The sequence below is a fragment of the Python bivittatus genome, unplaced genomic scaffold (assembly GCF_059951505.1).
Source record: "Python bivittatus isolate LINGU-HERP-01145 unplaced genomic scaffold, Pbiv_v1 ctg000780_np1212, whole genome shotgun sequence".
Classification (NCBI taxonomy): Eukaryota; Metazoa; Chordata; class Lepidosauria; order Squamata; family Pythonidae; genus Python; species Python bivittatus.
The window spans coordinates 3,094,835-3,118,525 of NW_028277108.1; the positions used below are offsets into that span (position 1 = coordinate 3,094,835).

Below are 23,691 nucleotides of genomic sequence, written 5' to 3' on the forward strand. Positions count from 1 at the left end.
TTAAAGGAGAAGATGTATTTGACAGAGAAAGAGGGTAACTTCTCCATTTTTCAGAATTTATAGAATGTTTTTTCAGTCTGTTTATATTTTAGATGCCAGAGCTAAAGCATGTAAGCCTAAATGACATTTAAATTAATGGAATGTGAGCAATGTGAAGCACAGCCTGTGCACATTTAGTCATAAATCCTACTTTGTTCCATTATATAGATGAATAGGTCTTTAGTCACCCATTTCTCTGAACTGTACTTACTGAGCTCTTAAACATTACAATTTAAAAGTAACCATAACTTTCTACACACACTTAAGGAGTAAGCAACTGTTAGTGGAATTTTAATTTCAAATGTTTCCCATATTTATAAATCATGCAAAGTATTTAAAATCACAAGAGAATGATTCCAAATGTTAAATTCTAATAGTAGCTACTTTTGAAGTTGGGTGGCAGCAACTATTTAAAATTTCCCCATTCTTTTTCAGATAAATTGCTTTAAACCAGCAATGCATTTGTTCATCACTTTACAATCTTCCTCCCAAAGTTATAATTTTCTTTCTAGATTTTATATATCCTTTATTGTTATGGATATTGAACTTCACAAACACTTAGGTCTTACCCTTAAGTATTATTCATGAGATGGAACATGCTTATTTTCATGCATAATAATATTCCTTTATTATTTTTATTTTAGTTATATTATTGGGTCTAGAGTTTAGAGCTATACAAATACTTGATTCAGAGACTTGGTGGCAATTTTACTGAATCTCCAAATTAAATCAAATTTCAGAATTGTCTTTCCAAATTGAATTAAAGTGTCAAATACATAATTGGATGACACTGAATTTATTTGGCTTTTTTGTAGAAGTGCACAATGCCCTTTTCTGAATCAGATTGTCCTAATCCAAAGATCTGATTCTGATTTTACTATGAACTTAATCACAAATACAAATCTAATCAAATATTTCAAATGGATTTTGCCTGCTTTGTACTCATGCAGTAGAAATCTCTCTTTTCTCCCTGCTTCTTTTTTTCTCTCTTTTTTTTCTCAAGGTACAGCCATGGGCCTGTGGGAGCAACCACTGTAAAACTGGTTGCAATTCATTTTCAGTTACACTCATGAACAGTAGTTCAGTATTGAAAAAGATAGTGTGCAATCTATTCTGTCACGTAAATAGTATTTTCCCAGAAGGTCTTCAGTATGTTCTAGTGCAATGTTTCCTTATAAGTGTTTATATTCATAAATGAGATTTTTATTCTTGTACATGGAATGTTTTTATTCCTTTTTCAGTTCTTTTGTGCTAGCAAATAACTTAAGGCAACAGTTGATATTTTCAGTTGATATTTTATATCAACACAGTGTTCTTTTCCTCTCCTCCATTTTTTTAATGAATGATCTGCTGACCACACAACATTGGTCAGGTTCTGTAGTCAGGTGAGTATTTTGGAAAGAAGCTGAAAGTTGGAGAGAATTCCAAACCATTGTGAATTAGCACATATAGTTCTTTTTAAAGTAAATACATAAACAACCACTGCCAAGATAACCTTTAATTTTCCCCTGCAAGTTTTTACAGAAATGATTTTATCTCAACTTCAAGTGAACCATCTGCATCTCCTTGTCTGTATGTGCAGAATTTTACAGAACCAGAAACAAACAATGTCTCTTCCAGCCCTTACAGATAATCACCTGCAACTAAACACTACAATGTAGTATCTAAAAAAAATATTTGGGTGTATTAATTAAAATTCAGAAACATTTCAGTCTGAAAATGGCTATTATTTAGATATATTAACCATGGTACAATGATACCATGTACAATGTTATGTAGTTGTTATTGGAAAGTTATTTAGAACTGTTCCTGGTTTAAAATAAATATATTTTCAAATTCATATTGTCATTATCCTTCTCATGTTTCCACCTTAACAGCTTGTACAGAAATAAGCAAAAACGTTTTGGAAAAAAGATTGGTAGCTAGCAGGAATTAATTGGCAGGAATAATTTCCACTGTTGCCAGACAGAATACAAATACAGAATAATTGCTTTTCATAATAGCAAAGTGAACTAGATCAGTAAAAAAAAATATGTTAGAGAAGATTTGGCAAGTCATTCCAGAGAATTGAACAAAATCTAAACTTGTTTTGTGGTTCAATTCAGGTTTATGTGGGCAGAATTATGCAATGAAGCTAAATAAATTATTCTTAAAAATAAGATTATACTACATATATCTGGCAGAATATAAAATTAGCACTTAATATTTAGTAGTGTTCTGCAGTGCTTAGATTTCAAAGGCAAAAAGGTGTTTCCGAGTAAGTGGGGGCACTCATGTAGTACTCATCTGTGTATCTTAAGGTTAGATTTAATACTCAGATTTTTTAAAAATCTGCTTTTTACAGCATCATACAATCATCCTTTCAGCTATAATTCAAAAGCTAATTGGGCAAATTTAAAGAGAACATAAATCCTGGTTGTTACTAAAGCATACTTTACAAATACTGACAGTTACAGCAACAAACTATATAAATCCAGAAGCTACCCATTATCTGAAATACATAATTACTGAGCAAAAGATTGAACTGTAATATAAAGATAGCATTATAATGTTCTGCACAAGATTATAAAGCAGAAAGCAAACAATAATTTACTCACAGCTTGAAGTAAGGTATCATAAACTGCATTCACAAATTTAGCATCAATTCCACAATCTTCAATGGAATTAAAAGGAGTTTCAGTATATTTCTGTAAATTGAAATAATAAACCTGATATAGCTTTCTCTAATGTATTTTCAAACTTGTGTAACAAATATAATTTTTGGAATGACATTATTTTTAAAAATGTCATATTAAATGTTTTTCTTCATTCATTTGTTTTATGGCATTTGGGGCACCAAACAATAAGACAACAATGTAATTAAAACAAAAACTGATATAATGAAATGCCCATTGAAAAAGCTTTGGCCAAAGGAACGATGAAATAAAATTGCTCTAATTTATTTATGAAAAGCCAGGAGAGCGGGAGCCATATGCGTCTCTGTGAGCAGTGGGGTTCACAAACTGGGGGCTGCGGCTAAGACGGCCTGCCACCTTGTCGCCCATGTCCCATACCTCAGAGGGCGGATGAGCTTCCAGTGGACCCCCTTCTGAAGATCAAACTGGGTGGGCAGATTCTGGCCTGGTGAGGGTTGCCTGACGCAATCTAGGGCTGGGCCATGGAGGGTTTTGAAGATAATGACGGCACTTTGAATTTCACTGGGAAGCCGACAGCAATAATGTCAAAATAGGTGTTGTTGTGCCACGGTGAGACTGAACAGCCAGCACCGGAGGCTGCACGTTGTACCAGCTGTGCCTTCGGGGTTGTCTCCAAAGGCAGCCCCTCACAAAGCATGTCGCAGTAGTCCAGCTGAATGTAAAGTAAACTTAAAGAGTGAGTTACTGGGGTATCAAGGTCCAAGTAGGTCTGCAGCTGGTGCACCAGCAGAAGCTGGGCGACCCCCCTGCCCCCACTCCAATCAAAGTTTCTATCTATTGTTTAAGCAGGAAACAGGAAGTCTCCCAAGTTATGGACTAACTCCTTCAGGGCGGATATCTGGAAACATTTTGGGGGGCAGGAGTGGCTAGATTGAGACTCTTGCCTACTAAATAGATGATTTATATTGTGGCTCTGAGAATGCTAATCTTTCAGTTCATGTTACGGATGTACTCTACTCTCTCTCTCTGTATTTTATATTCTGTTTTCACACATATATTATTCTTTCTGGACTTCATTCTGTTTTTCATCTACTTATAGATACAGTTTGTAGTTTTCACACTATTTACAAAATATATATTTGCAAAAAACACATGCCTCACTTGGGAAAATGACTTAATCAATTTGAAGCAATACAAAAAGTAATGCATTTCATAGTATTAGTTTTTAAAAAAAGAATTATCATTTTGTGCTTTAATCTACCTGGCTTCTATTTTGGTTTGATTGGTTTTAATTATATTATAACATGTAACATATATTTGCACTACCGGCAATGACTGTTTTTAGGCCACAAGTGGGAGAAAAGGGGGAAAAAGAGGTGATAGTGTTGCCAATTTTACCTTAAATGCAGTGTTCACTTCTGGAAAAGAATCAAATGTTCTTGAATAAAAGTCATAGATTTCTTTCCAGTCTCCTGTTAACTTAGCTTTTTCTATGTCATCCCTAAAGAAAAGTACAAAATGTAATCATTATAAATGCTTACAAATATAAATTAATCTCTTACTGAATTTCTCTTCTATATATTTTAAAATAATTATAAGCATTATTATGTTTATAGAACATTAATAAAAACACAGATTTAAAATCAAAGACCTCTACCTATTTTTGATTAACAATGAATAACATAAAATACTTTCCAAAGAACTTGTTCAATAAACAAATGAACAAGAACAGCAAACAGAAGTTGGGCAGCTTAGCACTTCAAAAAATGTGTGTCAATGGAGTTCAAGTAGTTCAAAAGTAGTGTGTCAATGGAGTTCAAGAACCTGGCAAACTTTGCCTCTAAAATGATAGTGAGCACTTCGCTAATCTGAGAGCTTGAGGTGGAAATCAAAAGAAATAAAACCTTTCTAAGGGTAAGAAATGAAGATGAAGATAAATGGACGTGACCATGAAGTTGTGACTTACAAAACCTGTGGCATATTTTTATTGCTGCCTGAAAATCTGGCATATATTGGCAGCAAATATAAGTTTTTGTGGTCCTTGTTTTAAAAATTAAGAGGACTGGAACAGATAGAAGATAGATTTATCAAACCAAACAAATTAAACACTATAACTGGAGCTGTCAGAGGAAGCAACTCTTCATAAGGAAGAGTATCAATGCCCAGTGGACTTCAATAACAACCAGAAATGTAAAAAAAAATTTTTTTTTTACAATAGTGGACTGCTATAATAACCAGAAACAAGATATGTAAAATGTATTCTTCACCCCTGAGTCTCCATAATAGCTTTCAGGCCCTTGCAGAAGAAACAGACTGTAAGTCTCCAGAAAAGGAATAAGAGACCAGGATGAATAGCAGCATCTCCAACAGCAGCAACTGCGGAAGCCCTGAAGAACAGAGCGGATGCAACTGTTACCTGCAAGAGGACAAAGATGATGGTAATAGTGGTTGATGATTTCTTACTATGAAGATCAGAAAGTAATGTTTGGCAAGACTAACTGGCTTGTGAAGCATACTGTCTCCTAGGGATATAGATTAGGGATGTGACTGAACATCTGCCAAGACTTATATTACTCCAGGTGTCTCTTCCTGCTTATCCACATGGGGATAAAAATATCACTAAGAGCAACTAAATTACATTTCCTTAGATTCTGAAAATCTAGAAAGAAAGTTGAAGGACATGGGGGTTCAGCTATTATTCTTATCCATCCTTTGGTCTTTGGAAGATTGGAAAGGGAAAGAACACTGCAGGTGAGTTACTGGTTATGGAAACAATATTAATAGGAGATATTTGTTTTCTGCACAAGGATTTGAATTATAGAAGTATGGTAGCACCTTTTCAGATTAATAAATTTTATTAAAAGGCATAAAGTTTTGTGAGCTACAGCTCATCAGACTTGTTCTGATTTTTGGCTATCATAGACTTACATAGTTCTCCTCCTACACAGCCTGAATTACCTGGGTGATGGACTGTTGGTATAAAATAAGGCTGCATCTCAGGGTAGAATGAAAAGAATTTGTTTGTGAACCTGATCATGAGGGCTTTAAACCAAATCCTATGGGGATGTGTGAAAGAAATCCACAAGAAGTTTATATAACGACTTGTGCACAGCACAAGTAAGAAAGAGTAATTTAACCAGACCTATTAAACCATGTAGTGAAAATCAAGGAAAGCATTGACTCATACTATCCATGGCTTTTGTTATATATATATACTAATGCTCCGAGAAATAAGCAAGGTGAACTTTTATTACACAAGGGTAAATACAATTTAATAGCCATAAGTGAGATCTAGAGTGATGATTCTTGTGAAGAAAAGGAACAGAAGCAACACATAGAGAGAATAAGTTGCATCATATTTGAAAAGTATCCAGATCTGCAAAGAAATCTAAAGAAATAAGCATCTGGAGCTGTTGAGAGCCTTTAAATTAAATAAATGGAAAAAAGAATAAAAGCAATCCTGTTGCTGATACTGGGATAGAACTTCAACAGGCTCCCTTGGCCAGCCTGGGGTTGAATGTTACAATTGGGTATCATCAGCATATAGATGATATTGGACCTCAAACTGGTGGATGACCTCACCCATGTAGGTATTAAACAGGAGAGGAGGAATCATGGAGCCCTGTGGCACTCCTCAAAGGAGGGGCCTAGGGAGCAACCTCTCCCCTCCATCAACCCCAACTGGAACCAACCACTAAGAAAAGAAGAGAACCACCATAATACGGTGCCCCCAATTTACAACCCTGAGTTAGTCCAGAAAAAACTGTTTGACAGTATCAAAAGCTGCTGAGAGATGAAGGAGCACAAGGATGGATGCACCATCCCCATCCTGGCTCTGCCACAGATCATCAACAAATGTTACAGCTAGTCCTTGCTGCATGACAGTAGTTGGGACCATAATTCCCATTGCTAAATGATGTGGTCATAAAATGCAACATCACGTGACTGCATCTCTTAGTGATGGCAATCCCAGCAGTCTCCATTGCCGTTGTTAAGCAAGGATCATGGGTCGTTAAGCAAGGACCTCTTTGCAATTTCCTGCCAGCTTCCAACAAAGTCAGTGGGGAAGCCAGCAGGAAGTTGCAAGTCCCAGGTGGCTCACAAGCAGGTCAGCAAGCAGGAAGTGCTGCTTCTGGGTGTGGGAGAGTGCGCAGGTGGCTGCAGCGCCACCGCGCAAGCTCATTCAGGCCAAAAGTGGCTGCTGCCAGGTGCGGGAGGGTTTGCAGGTGGTTGCAGTGGTGTGTGGGATTTTGGGCCTGGGCATGGCTGCTGCTGGGTGGGGGAGGGTGCACCAGTGAGGTACAGTGAGCAAGGTGCAGTGCAAGCATGGCAGGGCCATGGGTGGCTGTTGCCCAGCAGGGGAGAATTACTGGAGTGACTTGCAACTTTCCCTGCCAGCTTCCCCATTGACTTTGCTTCTGGGAAGTAGGCAAAAGGTCACAAATGGCGATCACATGACCACGGGGTGCTGCAACTGTTGTAAGCGTGAGCCAGTTGCCAAGCGCCCAGATCATGATCACATGACTGCGGGGATGGTGAGACGGCTGGAACTTCGAGGACTGGTCATAAGTACCACTTGCTCAATGCTGTCACAACTTCGAATGGTCGCTGAATGAATGGTCACTAAGAGAGGACTACCTGTACCATGACTGTTGGCTCTGTACTAAATCCTAGCCTGAGCCCCAACTGAAACAGGTCTAGACATTCTGCGTCCTCCAGGATTCTCTGTAACTGCAGCCTGACCATCTTCTCAATAACCTCTCCTAAAAAGGGAATGCTGGAGATAGGACATATATTCTTCAGGAAGTTTTATGAACTGAACAATAGTAGGTATCTTTTTCTCTTCAAGGTATTTACAATGCATTCAGAAAGTATTCAGACCCCCTTCACTTTTTTCAATTTTGTTATGTTGCAGCCTGATACTACAATCGTTCAAATTCATTTTTCTTCTCATTAATCTACACTCAGTACCCCATAATGACAAAGTGAAAACAGAATTTTCTCTTTTAATTTCTTTCTTCTTCTATTTCTTATTTTCTATCTTTGTTCTTTCTTGCTTTGTATATTTTACTACACTGAAAATTTCTAACACACACACCCCCCCCCACAGTTATTTTACAAAGAATTAGCAGCTGCTTGGTAAGATGTTGGTCTTCCAACTGTTCTCAATCTTTATTCCTTTGTTTTGTCATAGCCATTGACCCAAGCATTCTATTGACATCATCAGTGGACTATGCAAAAGAGTCGAACTCACATACATCAAAAGATTCCAGGCAATCTCTGAAAATTTCCACAAACACAATGGGTTTAAACACATTACAGTTAATTGATAAGGCACTTGTAATTTGTCTCACACGCAACCTACATCTGCATAACCAACCTGTCTTCCCTTCCCTTCCCTTCCCTTCCCTTCCCTTCCCTTCCCTTCCCTTCCCTTCCCTTCCCTTCCCTTCCCTTCCCTTCCTCCCCCAACCTCCTCCCAATTTAAATCCTACATCAGTCTAGCCAACTCAATGCATCTAATGAAGTGAGCTGCAGCTCACCGTAGCTTATGACTTTTAATAAAATTTGTTAGCTGGAAAAGGTGCTACTGGATTTCTTTGCCACTAATATGGCTCCCCTCCTACAATGTCTAGACAGAATGGGTTATCCACCTGTATCTGATCTTTTTGAAGAACCATTTTATATCTTGCAGCATTAAATGCAGGTACTGAAACTGATCCTCAAACAAGGAACCCAGTATCTACCAGGATTTCAGTGAGGTCATATAATAACTTTCAGTACAAGCCCAAAGAAGGGCTGGATTCTGAGTAACAACCAATAAGCAAAGCTAAAATAATGATAAACCTGATGGTGTGAAAAATTAAATCCATCTATGCCAAAGGTGACTAATTTTACAGTAAAAATATTGAAAGATGCCTCTGCCAGAATGATATTTAGTAATCTATAATTTAGTCTGAAATTTTATGAAGGATTAAAAATAAGAAAACATCCTAAAATATAAACAAAATAAACAAAATAAACTGATACTCAAAGGAATGCTAGACCAACTATTTGTATTTTCTTTCATCAGCATAAAAATCAAGAATAATTTCAGATTTACAAGCTGAGAATTTTTCTAGGAATTCTTGTACCTAGATAAACAAAGGAATCAGAACGCAATTGAAAATTCCAATCTCTGTACATGCTAATACCGAGAATAACCAGACAGGACTTTGAAAGAGACTATATGAATTGGTTCTCAGACTGATAAAGATTCAAGTGTCTATTATGTAAACAACCAGCTGCAAACTCCTCTGTTATCTGAGACATGCATTCCCTCTACTGCACCACAAGACTGTGAGAAAAAGACTTGGCTATTCTGGTACTAAACTGAGAATTAGTTCACTGGCTAGAATTCTTGTACCACTACTGTTTCATTTTAATAAATCTGGCTAGAAAAAACTCAGAGAACCTGTGCTTCAAAAACAAATATTTTCAGCTCAGGTAACTACCAAAGGCTTGAAAGAGGCATGAAATAGCAGTAATGGGGAACTTTAATTACCCTGACACATGCTAGGAGAAAACAATTTTTTTTATTTTAGAGTATTAAAAAAAATCAGACTTATTATCCTTAACTTGATACTAACTAAAAATAAAGAATTGAGAAAACGGAAGTAGAAGGAATATTGTTTGAAAGTGACCATGTAAAGCTAGAGTTCTTGATTTTAAAGGAAATGAAAGCTGAATATAGTTGACTAGATGTCTTGAGCTTCAAAAAGTTGTTAATAATTCAGAGCAGTTCCCAAAATACGATACTAATATGAAGTACTAAAATACAAAGATACTAAAAGCACACTGGATTCATTTGGAATATGTAAGTATAGAAATATACATAAACAAGCAATCCATTCGAGAGGAAAAGAAAAAGCAAGACAACCGAAGAAGCCAACACAGCTAAAACACACACACAAACAAATGCACCTTTATAAAGATCTAAAAACAAACAAGGTTGGAATTCTGGAATTCTTTCCAATCCTTTTACTAGAAGTGGCCATATGGAGCAACTGTATTTTTTGCTGTGTAATGAAGTAATATCTTGTATCTGTGTCTGCTCTTTGTAACAGTAGGTGTTCAGGATTTGGGAACAGTAGTTGATCACACTGATGAATATGAGTCAGCAGCCTAACATCGTTGCTAAAAGGCAGGTGCAGTTTAGATTGTATCAACAGAAGTATAGTTTCCAAACCATAGAAAGCAATAGTTCTACTGTATTCTGCGTTGGAGAGTCCTTATTTTGAGTTTTGTGCGCAGTTCTGGGCATTAGATTTTTAAAGATTCAGAGAAAGTAAAACAGATGTGGAAATTAGAGGAAGAACAGGAAACTACGTCTTATGAGAAGAAATTAAGGGAACTAGGTATGTTTAGCCTTGAGAAAAAATGACTTTCCAACACCTTTCTTCAGCACAAGCCTGTATGAATATGCATTTGAAAAATAAATACTTAAAATATCTGTGCCTAAGTGAAAAAGTAAGTGTTGGTTTCATCAGAAAACTTCATGTAATATTTTAAAGTGAAGAGGAATTATAGTAGTTTCTGCAATAATTGGTCTATTACTCACAAAGTCCTAAGTAATAATTACAATAATTTCATTAAAAAGAACATACATTGATAAATTGAACTTAGTAGTATTTAATACCAAATAAGTAACAATACTGCTTACCGAAATTCTTTCATAGTTTTTGTTTGGGTGAGGCAGGAAGATTCTAGTGGGATTGAAACTTTCATTTCTACTGGAAGTATATCCACTGATGTACGCTGTTTTTGCCTAACACCAAGGCCAAGGGACTGTCCTTTTGCTGATTTAAAAATAAAAGAGAAAAAAAAGTGAAACTAAAAAAATAATCAATCTTACAGTACTCAAGTGAATAGCAAATTAAAGCAACGTGGCTATCCAAACTAGTGTATTTTTGAGTAAATATTATTAAAATAAATAAAAATTCCAACTTGAATAAGACTGAAACTAGATCATAGTAAGAAATAATCACTTATTTCTACAAGCCATAAAACAGACATACAATTTTTTATGCATATGGATTGGGTTTGGAGAAGCACTGGTAAAAAACAGGTTATGAAATTAAATTTACTTTTGACAGACCCTGGAAAGATACTTAAGAGAAGGTGCTATTCCTCCTCCTTGCCTCTAAGCTGCCTCATAACTCTTTTTCATTCAAGAAGTTCCCTGAAATGGGTCTAGAAGTCTGCTGGGGAAGAAAAGTCAACCAGTATGTTTGCATAATAAACAGTTCACATAAACATATTTTCTGGGTTAAAAAAACCATTACAAGAATATTACCATTTAATTAAAATAATATATTCAGAAATGATCTTATAAATGTTCTAATGATTTTTTCATTGGCATTGCAGGAATGGTAAATTCTTATGTGAGGAGACAATATGATTTAGTGTTCTGTTGTCTGGAGATCATTTAATTGAACTAATTATACGTAAATTATGTAAATTATATGTAAATTATGTAACTATGTAGATCTCCTGGGGAGATGGGCAGCATATAAATTTAATAAATAAATAAACAAACAAGCAAACAAATAAATAAGAACTAGAACAGAGCAATAAGATGCAACTACTTCCAATTTTACACTAATTATAATTCTGTATAATATTCAAAGTCAGGAAAATTTAATTTACATATTGTTTGAGATCAAGCTGAACCCAGTTTTGATCATGTCATGTTTTCATGGAGCATAGCTAAAAGTTCCTCAAGTTCAGGCATCATACAGTATGAAACACTCCTTTCAGATTTTAAACATTATTACTGTTTGAAAAAGAAGAAAGGGATTAAATATGATTTCCCATTACAAGTGTCCTGGACTTTTGTATACACTGTAAATTCTAGATTTTTTGAAAAAGAAACATAAATAAAAGTGTATTTGAATGAGGCTTGGCTCTGGAGACTTCATGTACATAGCCATTCATTTTTCTTGTCAAAAGTGTAGAAGTCCTTTGCCTTCTTCCAGGATGTTTTTCAACTTCTCATTCTGGTCTGCACCCTTGGAGTTCCCCAGTGGTCTCCATCCAAGAACTAACCAGGCGTGACCTATTTAGTTTATACAGTAAGTCAAGATAAAGTTACCCAGGTGTTGCTACTTGATAAGACATCTATATGTGGAATTCAACATAAGCACCAGAAAGGCATTTCTATTTTCCTATTGTAAAACAAAATCTTTAAGGACTAGATAGCTCAAGAAAGATACAAGAGTTGCAAATGGATGGCAAATATGATTTACTGATCACAAAAATACAAGCTGCTCAACTAACAAACTTATGAGCACAACAATCAAACTGTATTTCATCTAGCTGCAGAATTCCACATTGGAAATAATATTTTTTCTACATAAAGGTGGAATGAGTGAAATCTCTTATATAACACGCCAAGGATAAGCAAACTATAACTGCACTTTAAATTTGCCATTTGAAAATTAAAAGCATTATTAGCTCCAATAATTCCAGAACATGATATTACAAGACGGCAAGTGCTAGACTGGGATCAATCATGTATTCCTCTCCAAGTTAATTAAAAAATTTCACTGCGTATCAGTTGTATGGTCCAGAGGTATGGCTCTGGGTTTCTACCTGCTCCTGTGTTCCAATTTGCCAATGTCTTGTTAACTGAAAGACTCCCCAAAAGATGGAGATTGGTTAAGAAGGTGGCAAAAAATAAATACTCCTTGTATACACAATGTAAAAAGCCCTTTGTAGCAACTCAGAGCCTGTATGGGTAATTGTCTACTGATTTGATGGCACAAATTATACCCAACTGTTGGTGGCATTCAGAGGCAATCATGAACATAAATATGAAACAGCCCAAAGAATATAAGAAAAAATACAACTATAAATAACCTGAAAAGACTGCTATAATACAAGAAATATGGTAATATCTAAAACTCGCTATTTTGATAATACATTGTTCTGTTAGTTTGCTGACATCACTCTGTGGGATGGATGATCTCAGTACTGTAGGAAAGGGAATGGTTTGCAAATTCTGGCATGCTGAAAATAGTAAAAAAAACCCAAAAACCTAGAAAGGGGAATGCACATGAGAATTATCTAAACTCAGTCAGCTCTTAGATTTTAAAGGAAAACTTGTTCAACAGACACGTTTTTTTCCATTTCTATTTCACTGTTCATCCTCTAAAGCACTCAAGATATCTAACAGAAAAACACAGACTAATATCAAATAGTTACAATCCCAGTTAAAAGGCATAAATAGCAGTTAAAAACAATGACTGATCTAATTCGAAAGGCCTGGCTGATATGGAAGATCTTGATTCTTTTCCTAAAGAAGCAGGCAATGACTGGTAAGAATAACTGGCAAAGGATTATGTTCCACAGCTTGGGAATGAAGTATGAACAGTATTTTATAGCTGAAAACTAGAGCTTTGAAACTGGGGACATCTTTCAGATGGTCTCTCCTTCCATCCTGGACAAGCTATTGATTGACTGATTACATGCCATCAGCTCAGTGTCAAATCTTAGCAACCACACAAATCAATTTTCTTCAGGAGGATCTGTTCCCAACCTGCTCCTTCAGCCTTTCCAATGGTGTATCCATCATTGCTGTAATTAGGCCCATCCACCTTGCTGCTAGTTCTTTTCTTCTCTTTCTTTCCACCTTTCCCAGCATTACAGCCTTCTCAGCAGAGTTAGGTCTTCACATAATGTTTCTAAAGTATGATAATTTGAGCCTGGTCATTTGTGCCTCAAGTGAGAACACTGGGTTGATTTGTTCTAGGATCCATTTATTTCCTTAGCTAGGACAAGCTATTACTTTAAAGCAGTGTTTCTCAACCTTGGGAACTTTAAGATGTGTGGACTTCAACTCCGAAGTCCACACATCTTAAAGTTCCCAAGGTTGAGAAACACTGCTTTAAAGCATTTGAAAAACAATACTGTTGTGGATGTCTATTATTGCCTGTTCAACCCAGAAGATACAGATCACATCTGAAAGCAAATCTTTCAGACAGGCATCAGTAATAGCAATGGAGATTTTCAATCATTGTGACATCATTTGGAGGCAAACTCTATAGTCCTTCCAGAGAATTCCTTACTTGTTTTGCTGACAACTTTCTTCAAAGGATCCAAGAAGATTAACTGATCTTAACTTGATACTGTACTAATAAACAGTAAAGATTTCACTGAGGAAGTGGAAATAGCAGGAATATTGCAAGAAAACAACTGTAATATAGGAATATATTCTTTATTTTAAAGGAAACAAAAGCTGAGTGTAATCAAACATGAATTTTGGACTTTAATATCAGAGCAGTAGGATTCTATGGGAGAAGAAGCTAATGTTAGAATTTGCATGTATTAGCTTTCTGCACTTTCTACTGACCACAAGGATAAATGAATGGAAAGCTACATAGCAGAGGGATTCTGCACTTCTATCTCTTTTCCTTGTCAAAAAGACTTACTTTGCATGTCTCTTTACAACATGCTTCCTATCGGTTAAATTGATAGTCTCAGAGCTGTCATCACTTCCTTCTCTTCTTAATTGCTTCTCTTTATATTCTGACTCTAACCTATGTAGTTCAGGTTTTCAACTGACTTGCTGTCACTCCATAATGGAAGATTGCATACTATAGGCCCTTGGCTGTATTGTAGTAACTTAGACTTTCCTATTACTATGTTATTTCCTAAATAAATATCTTTATTTTCTGTCATGTAAGTTCCAGCTTTAAGATCCTACCTCAGAAAAATTATACTCCTAACTTTAGTATTTCTCAGAGCTACCTGCTAGCCAACACCTAACGGGAAACGGAGCCTAGGGAGGGTGGGAGTGCCTAAAAAGGAAGTTCAAAAAGCACAATTGTAAAGGAATTCCAATGAAGGGAGGGGAAAAAAGGAAGACAGCAAAAGAAGCAATTCTATCTACATATATAGGAGGTGGAAAAAGTGACAGTTCACCAAGGATACATATGGGGAGATCAAAATTTTAGAGATGGTGTTAGGAAAGCTAAAGCTCAGAATGAGCTGAAGATGGCAAAAGATGCTAAGGACCATACAAGGGGCTTCTTTAGATATGTTCAGCCAAAAAGGTAGTTGTTCAACTAGGAAACTATTAGAAATAGGATGAATGACAGGTTTGAAATTTGAGATTGATAGAAACATGGATAGTGCATATCTTTGTATTTTGAATGAACTGAAATAACCAGTGTAAAATTTATTTTATTTATTATTTAAATGTATTATAACTGCTAACTCTGATGAGTTCCTAGGACTCATAAAATGCAAGATGATTGGAGGACAGCTATCTTTAAAAAGGGGTATTTTGTATGGTGCAAACTCAACTTTCATTTTCTCTTATTCTCTGTACAAATAGGAAAATTGTATGTTTAATTCCAGCCCTTAACTTTACTGTGTGATGAATTCATATATAATATTTATAATTACTTGTTACTTGTAATACGATTTGAGACTTTTTTCCCCCACATCTCTCTAGAGATTCAGAGAGAACTCATTTTACTATCAGAATATGGTCTTGAGAGATGCAATTTGGATGTGTGTACAGAGTGTGTATAGGAAGACCAGAGTGCAACACCAAATACAGCATTCAGGTCATTTCTTTCTTGCAGTTAAACAAAGGCATCCATATGGACAAAACATACTTCATAATGTCATGATGCAAACTCTGCCCTTTCATCTTGCTTTGCATTACTACATTTTGCTTCACTCATTTAGCTTATGCAGCTAGAGCTCCTATTTATAAAAATGTCCTTTCCATGAGGGTAAGTGAAGGATAAGAATCAGAAACCACTTTGTAAATGTGCTATAAAATAATTACTATGCTACAAAGTTCCATCATTTTGCATATTCTCATCTCTTTGCTTATTCATTAATCATTCTTCTCTGCTTATGAAGGCAGATTCAACTCCAGTTATTCTTAAACATAATGTTAAAAAGACTTTCCTAAACATACTAAAAATTATCAAGTCTTTTTTGTAATCATACTTTTATAAAACTTTTGGAAGAACATATACTGTTTGATAACACAGTTAAGGAGGTGACAGGCTACTATTATCACCACTCATTAACTTATATGTGCAAACTTACATGTACCATCCTTAAAGTTCATTCCAGTTACTGCATCCTACAATTCCTACTGAGCTGTTATAACTGTACTTATTAGAATGTTGGTTCTTACTGTGCTGTATCACATATTATGACTATGTAATACTTCACACAAAGCATTGTCACAACACAAATAAAAAGAACATCTTTAAATACCAAGTACCCCCTCCAGCTTGAAATGGAAACTAAAGAATGAAAACTTTGATTCTCTTACCACTTTTTATATCAGTAATAACTAATTGTGCAGGTGGGCTTTCATTTACAGAATCTTCTTTCTTTTGGCTGATAGTTGAAATGAAACTGCTGAAAGGAGAAATATCATTTTTGTGCCCTCTTTCCAGCCCCTGAAATTAGGAAAAATAAACAAAGTGCTTGACAATGTACTTTGACAAAGTTCCAGTTCATAGAATATTACTTTTCTTACCGGCAGCAGAGTGGCAATGATTTAGAAAAAAGGAACGCATTAAAAACGCATTTTTCCATATTTAAAAACAATACAACTTGGAATGCAGTACAGAAAAAATAATAATATATATTTATTCCATTTATAAATGAGAATCTAAATATGTAACTCTGTGCTACATATTTAACGTTCATTGATTTCAAATGAATGTAGAGCTAGGGCTGTGTTCTTACTTGGCATAAATCCCAAACTTGACATAGAATTGGGTGATGAAGGTTGTTTTAAAGTTAATGTGAGATGGGGGTAGGGTGGGATGTCTAATTTGTTCTGTGTAAAATTCTAAATTGTCCAGAGCTTTATATTTGGTATGTAGCTGGGGAGTTAGATTCCCCAACCTGAGTTGTGCTTGGATGTTTATTGTTACTGGTGGCCAGTCTTTTTAGTAATTTTTTTGCTATTGTTATTTGGTTATATTGTTTTATTATTTAATTCTTTTACTGTATGAAATGAAGCTGCTCAGAGACCTGCTAGATTGGAGTGGTATATAAGCCTGAATGAATGAATGAATGAATGAATGAATGAATGAATGAATGAATGATGGAAAAGACAGGGTAGCACACTACCTGCCAAAAAGATGTATAAATTTTTAAACAGCATTTTTCAGTGCTTCTCATATACTGTCATATTTTTGACAGAAAAAATAATGGATTTGGAAAGACTGTTGTAATAGGTTGCTCTGTCTGCAGCTTTTTGAATAGATGTGAAGGGTAGATAGAAAGACAGAGAGAGAGAGAGAGAGAGAGAGAGAGAGAGAGAGAGAGAATCCTCCTCTCATCCCTATGGGCAGTATGTCTTCCTCAATCTCGGGTCCTCTACCAGAGGCCTGGGAGTTTGAGGGTTCTGCGCGGTATCTTAACTGTTCCTAGCACTGTACTCTTCTGGACAGAGAGCTCTGATGTTGTTCCTGGGATGTGTCGGAGCCACTCCCAGCTTAGGAGTCACAGCCCCAAGTGCTCCTATCACCACTGGGACCACTTTGGCCCTTACTTTCCACATCCCCTCTAGTTCTTCTTTCAGGCCCTGGTACTTCTCCAGCTTCTCATACTTCTTCCTGATGTTGCTGCCACTTGGCACTGATACATCTATCACCACTGCTGTCTTCTGGTTCTTGTCTACTACTACAATGTCTGGTTGATTGGCCAGTACCTGCCTGTCCGTCTGGATCTGGAAGTTCCACAGGATCGTAGCCGTTATTCTCCATGACCTTCTGTGGAATCTCCCATCTGGACCTGGGGGGGTCTAGCCCATACACTGTGCAGATGTTCCTGTACACAATGCCAGCTACTTGGTTGTGCTGTTTAGTGTATGCTGTTCTTGCTTGCATCTTATACCCTGCCACTATGTGTTTGACAGTCTCTGAGGCCTCTTTGCACAATCTGCACCTTGGGTTCTGTCTAGTGTAGTAGACCCCTGCTTCTATGGGTCTGGTATTTAGTGCCTGTTCTTGTGCTGCTATGATTGGTGCCTCAGTGCTATCTTTTAGTCCAGCCACTTTCTAGCCACTCATAGGGTTTCCCAATGTCAGCCACCTCAGCTATCTGTCGACAGTACATCCCATGCAGGGGCTATATCTATATCTATATATAAAAGCTATCACTGAAATCATACCTTATTATCATTCACATTCACAATCTCTTTACACAGCTGTATGGCAGCAGTATTTTTTTCATTATGTTCACCCACATTCTAACTCAATCCTTCATCAATTAATTTATCCAACTTTCCATTCCTCTCCTTTCCTATACCATTCTTCCCTCCTTTCCTTACAGAATATGCAGAACATGTATATGGATTCCATCAATAAGGAACACCATATTTCAATATTTTGTTTTATTTAAATATAATTTTGCAATTGTATTAATTTTTAAGAGTTAATCTTGTTCCTTTGTCCATTTATCCATTCTACAAATCATTCAATATTTATTATTACCTATATCAGATTAGAAACTCTCCATGAAACTTTTGTCCCTATTGTTTCTCTGAAGTGTGGCATGCTGCAAATGAGGGTGCAGCAACAGATGTGCCAAAATCACCAGGGAAAAATCCAACAAATGACATATCTGCAATCACATTAGAGTGACCTTTACATTTGGATAAGCATTGGACCATTATATTTTCAACTTCATAGAGTGAGTGGAATGATTTTGGGAGAGAAATCGTGAATTTTACTACTCATTCCACTCAGAGTTGGCATATCTCTCACTGTAACCAGCTTAATCACATTATTTTTGTAAGCTGTTTTGGCTAGTTGATGGACTTAATAACATATTTTGCAAAAGGCCCTAAAATCCTGATAACCAGCTCCACTAGATTCAGGAAGCAGCATAATTCCTTAAAAGCAGTCTTTCCTTTAAATAGCACATCCTTAACCTACCTATCTGAAATTTTCCACAGATAATCTTCACTCAAGTGGCCATTTGTTTACAAGGATCAACATACTCTGCCCAAAAACAAAAAGGTTGTGGATACTTTAGAAAATAAAGATTTTTTAAAAAATGCAGTTGGTAAATCCCTGCTGAGAATTTTATGAAATTTTGCAACTTTTATCCTTTCATAATAATTTAATCTAATAGTAGTAGTAGTAGTAGTAGTAGTAGTAGTAGTAGTAGAAGAAGAAGATATGGACAATTATAAATGTAAAAGGAATAAGTTTTTGGACTGGAAAAATTTCAGCTTTTTGAGTCTTCCCCCTTCTAGACAATGAATGGATGGAGCTCCAAAATTGCAGACTGAATCAGACCAGACTTCCACAGAGAAGTGTAGATTTGCCCTTTAAAGTGAACGTGGTAGCCTTTGTATTCCTAATATTTATTTATATGTAATGAAATAAAAGCAAATGCTTGACTTACATATCCTTCCTTCCTAAAAATTAAAATTTAAATGAACATTTTCATTTTGAAATAATTTTAGGTATATTTCAGCTACCAGCTACAAAAATCAAGATGACCATTAGATTGCCATGATGAGTTATCTCTTTGCTGCCAAGGAAGTATAAGATTATCTGGATTTTTGACACCCAGATCTGGTAGCACTAAAGTACATATATTAAGAAGATGTCAAAATTTCTGGGGTACTTACAAGCAATAAACTAGCTAGACTATCTGAAGACTAGATATGCCAGAAAAAGATTTGTGACTATCCCCAAAGGAATTAGTCAATCTCAGCAGACTGGATTCTCATAAATTACAGAAGTGTTGCTTTTGAATAAAAAAAAAGTACATTCCATGTGCTAAAAATGTACATTTCTTTAAAAGCTTTAGAGGAGTCCATAATGAAAGCTCTGTTTGTTTCATTATTTCATTGTCTTTACTCTAAAGAAAAAAATGACAGAAGCTAAAGTGTGGGAGAGTAGGGTGGCGTAACTATGAATGCACAACGTATTTTTTAATAATAAAAGCTATTCAGATTCTACAAACAGCTTGAATGGGAATTAAAATTGTTGTATTAGAGACAACAGCAGAAAGGCAGGGGGCAGTGGAAATTGACGTTCCAATTTTCAGTGTGCAGTAACACTTTGAAAACCGCCCCAGTTATGATCTGATAGAGCTGGAAGAAGTTTTTAATAACCCAAGCAGATAGGGAAAGGGGCTTCAGAAAGGGGCAAGGGAACATGGAAAAGATACACAAAATTGGAACCTATCCAAGCAACAGGTTATTTAAGCTTGTGTTATGCAGGTACTAATCTTAGAGGCTCAGTTCACTAATTACATTAAATGATAATTTTCACAGCTAGTAAAGGCTAGTGGTTAAGGTGCTGGGCTGACATGGGAGAGACCCAGGTTCTAGTCCACTCTCAGCCATGGAAGCTCACTGGGAGACTTTTGGCAGACACTCTCTCTCAGTCCAAACTATCTCACAGGGTAAAAATGGGGTGAGGGAGTGTTATGCATGCTGTCTTAAGCTCCTATACAAAAGGAAATATATTAAGTATGGTTTACTGAATAAGCCACATTTTGTTGGCTTCACATACTGCACTATGCTAAAAACTACAGTTTATGAACCCCAATGACTGAATTCACATGACCTGCTTAGCCAAAGCATACTAAGGCATTGTATGGTTTAGTGCAATATGAAGCCATTTGGATACTCTAACACAGGGATTTTCAAACTTTACTGTATGTGGATACCCAGGGATCCATGAGAACCTAAGAGAGGAAAAAAGGTAACTTGAACACAACTAATTTTCTAATTTCACTAGACCTTTGCCTCTTGTTCAGGGGATTCTGGGTTACACATCCTGAAAAAGTTTGAAAATTCCTGCTCTAACATTACCTGAACAATTAAGTTGAGATAGAAAATCCATGGATCTAGTCATAGGAAGACATAAATTATGAGCAAGGAAATATTATTTTTTATAGCAAAGGATAAGTTAAAATAATTAAAAGCTATATCCATATATTCCATGGATATAAAAATAAAATAAAATGTTGACCTTTGCAGCACAATAACTCACATTATAAAAACATTATTTAAACAGTTCTGTAAATATTCACCTTAATTTTTAATTTATATAACAGGTTTTGATTTTTCTAGTTACAATATGGAAAAATTCAACTCCTAACCTACTAAAAAACTTTACATCATCTTTATTGCCCCCAGAATTTGGCAAGTATTATGGACATACTTTAAAAAATTAATAGCAATAAGGACTAGAAATCCGCCCTTAGAGAACTTAAATCTGAGATTCACAGAAAGCTGGTTTACTATAGCACTACATTCCACACTTTTTCTGTGCTCCCACAGAAGCATATCAAACCTGTTTTCTCCAGCCTTATGCCTTTTAGTTGAGTTAGGACTCCCACTTCCAGAATTCCAAGGTAGTAACGCCAATATTTTTCCATTTTTAGAACTTTAAACATTATTTGAAATAAATGAGATGTAATACTTCCTTTTTCTATATTTGTTTTAATATGTTTTATAAGCATTGACGTTTGTTACCAAAATATCTTTGTGTTCTCGTATCTCCATCTGTTTCTCTCCTTGGATTCACTGAAGCATTTATTTAACACAGTTGTAATTTTTACACATTTTTATGATTTCTGCTTTTGATAGTTCTATCCAAACCATTCAAGAAAATATATTTAGTATGGATGAGTGCTTCAATAGGCCTCTCTTAAAATTGATGTGTCATATATCCTCATGTTACAAGTAACTTTCTGAGCATTTACTAAAGAAGTGAATACTGACTTCATTTTTATGTATTTGATATATGATTTGCAATATGAAAAGCAGAATAAAAATTTAAATATACAGTAAATCAGATTGATGGCATTTAAATAAGAGGTCTGCTCAATTTGCAATCTTGCTGTCCAAAATACACTATTAGCTTCTCTGCTGATGTTGATACAAGGCTATTTTCTTCTAAATAAGGCAGTGAATGGACTCATAGAGGAAATGAATCCCTCCCCTTCCTTTTTTACTTTTGGAGGGAAGATTAATCTGGAATTTTGATACATACAAAAGTGTCAGGATGGGGCTGAAGATATTGTTGTTGCATTGCCAATATTACCATTATCACTGTCATGAATATTTCTATTATTCTGAACAGTTTGGCCTTATTCTTGCCATCGTCTCCACTGGGTATATTCTTCTATACTATGTAAATAGAACCCGGCCAAAACTGTTAATTGCACTCCTACCAAAAGTCAGAGGAGGAGGCATGAAGTGGCATTCCATTCCCCTGCTGTAGTGAAGAGAAAAGGAAACAAGTCCTGCCCACTTATTACCTTTCCTCACCAATGGGTAGATTTCCCTTTAAAATTAAGGTTCTTCAAATGAAATCACTTGGCTTTCTTAGTGAAAACAGAGCTGGCTGATTCTTCTTAATGCTAATGATGGAATAATTCTACCAGCTTTGTTAGGACCCTTCTTTCACCCTTGTTTTTCACACTGCATGCCTCTAAGCTGCCTGCTGGAGTGACAGATTAAAAATACAGTAGTACCTCGGTTCACGGACTTAATTCATTCCGCGACTCTGGTCGCGAACTGAATTGGTCGCGAAGTGAATCAAATTTTCCCATAAGGTTCAATGTAAATATGGTTAATCCGTTCTGACCCCTACGAATGTGGTTGCCAACCGATTTTGGTCGCCAACTGAATCAAATTTTCCCATAAGGTTCAATGTAAATACGGTTAATCCGTTCTGAACCATATGTATTTTTTTTTAAACCACAAAAATATGAAACAAAGTACAGTACAGTATGAAGAGAAAGAACACTAACCTTGCTTGAGGCGACTTCTGGCGAGGACAGGAAGGCGGGTGGGGAGGCGGTTATTGTTTGGAGGGAGAGTCCCCCTCCCTACAGGAAGCCACAACCACGTGTCACAGCAGGGAAAATGGCCGCGGGTCATGTTCATCACCCGATGCAGAGTTCGCGAACGGAAGCAAAACAGTGCTGGTCGCGAACCGAATTGTTCGTGAACAGAAGCGTTCGTGAACCGAGGTACCACTGTAGTTTAGTATAAAGCCTCCCACTGCAGTCTCTTAGATCTGGCATATAGTCTACCAACCAGAAGGGTCCTAATCAAATGTACTTGTGCAGTGATAAACAGCTGTCTGAAAATGCTGAAATCCCATGATGTTGAAGCAAGTAAATTAAATATACGTAATTCTGCCTCTGTTTTAGCTATATCAATTCTGACTGCTAAAGGAATATGGAACAACATTTCAATGCAGTATAACAAGTGGCTCACGTGAACTGGATTGCACTTGATGTCTGATCAAAGCTGGTCCTTAGAATTTTACATTGACCACATTCAAAGAATGTTCTATTTTAGCCTTTTTAGGTTTATTAACTTATACTAGTCTCTGATATTTGGTTTTGATACTGGAATTTGGAATGGTGCATCTGACTTTATCAGTGAATTAATTATAAACCAACTGCCTTATCTCAACATGAAATATAATTTTATACTTTTTATATAATTTCATTAAAAGTTTTAAAAAGGAAGATAAAAACTAATACAAACTAATATAAAGTAAGAAGAAAAAGAAATCAGAAATTTTATATTTTTGTCTACATTTTTAAATTTAGGAATATTTCAAAACACAGTATTATTTGCTCAGTATTAATTAGAAATATTAGTTCATGTGAGGATGCTCAGTATTTGATGAAAGAATAATTAGTGATTCTCTTCCTCTGCTGCTTCTCCAGACAACAAACTGATATTTCTCTAGGAGAAAGGCTTAAGGTAGAAAGGAGCTCACAAACAAATCCAGAAAAAAACAGAGAGAAGATAGTTGTTTTAAATATTCAACCTCACATGAACTAATTCATCCATTAAGATATAACGTCTTTCTCCTTTCTCATTGCTGTGCTAGTTAAAACTGGCAAATACACAACATCACACAGTTGCTGCTATGTTCAAAATGCCTTTCTACCTTCCATCTATTACTATACAAGGAGACTGCTTGTTTTCAGCAAT

The 23,691-nt window shown here is 35.9% G+C and overlaps 1 protein-coding gene across 3 annotated transcripts in view; it reads right to left on the bottom strand.

The window, feature by feature from the left end:
• HECTD2 (HECT domain E3 ubiquitin protein ligase 2) overlaps nucleotides 1-23,691 on the bottom strand; it is a 49,560-nt gene that overhangs the window by 22,315 nt on the left and 3,554 nt on the right. For 2 of the 3 annotated variants that reach the window (XM_025164643.2, XM_007425014.3), the window contains exons 2-5: nucleotides 16,018-16,147; nucleotides 10,378-10,513; nucleotides 4,074-4,176; nucleotides 2,637-2,726 (exon numbers count right to left, since the gene is read on the bottom strand). In XM_025164643.2, coding sequence (XP_025020411.1) covers nucleotides 2,637-2,726; nucleotides 4,074-4,176; nucleotides 10,378-10,513; nucleotides 16,018-16,147 — 459 coding nt within the window. The remainder of the gene's footprint in view (nucleotides 1-2,636; nucleotides 2,727-4,073; nucleotides 4,177-10,377; nucleotides 10,514-16,017; nucleotides 16,148-23,691) is intronic. The other variant, XM_088128959.1, reaches the window with a different exon arrangement.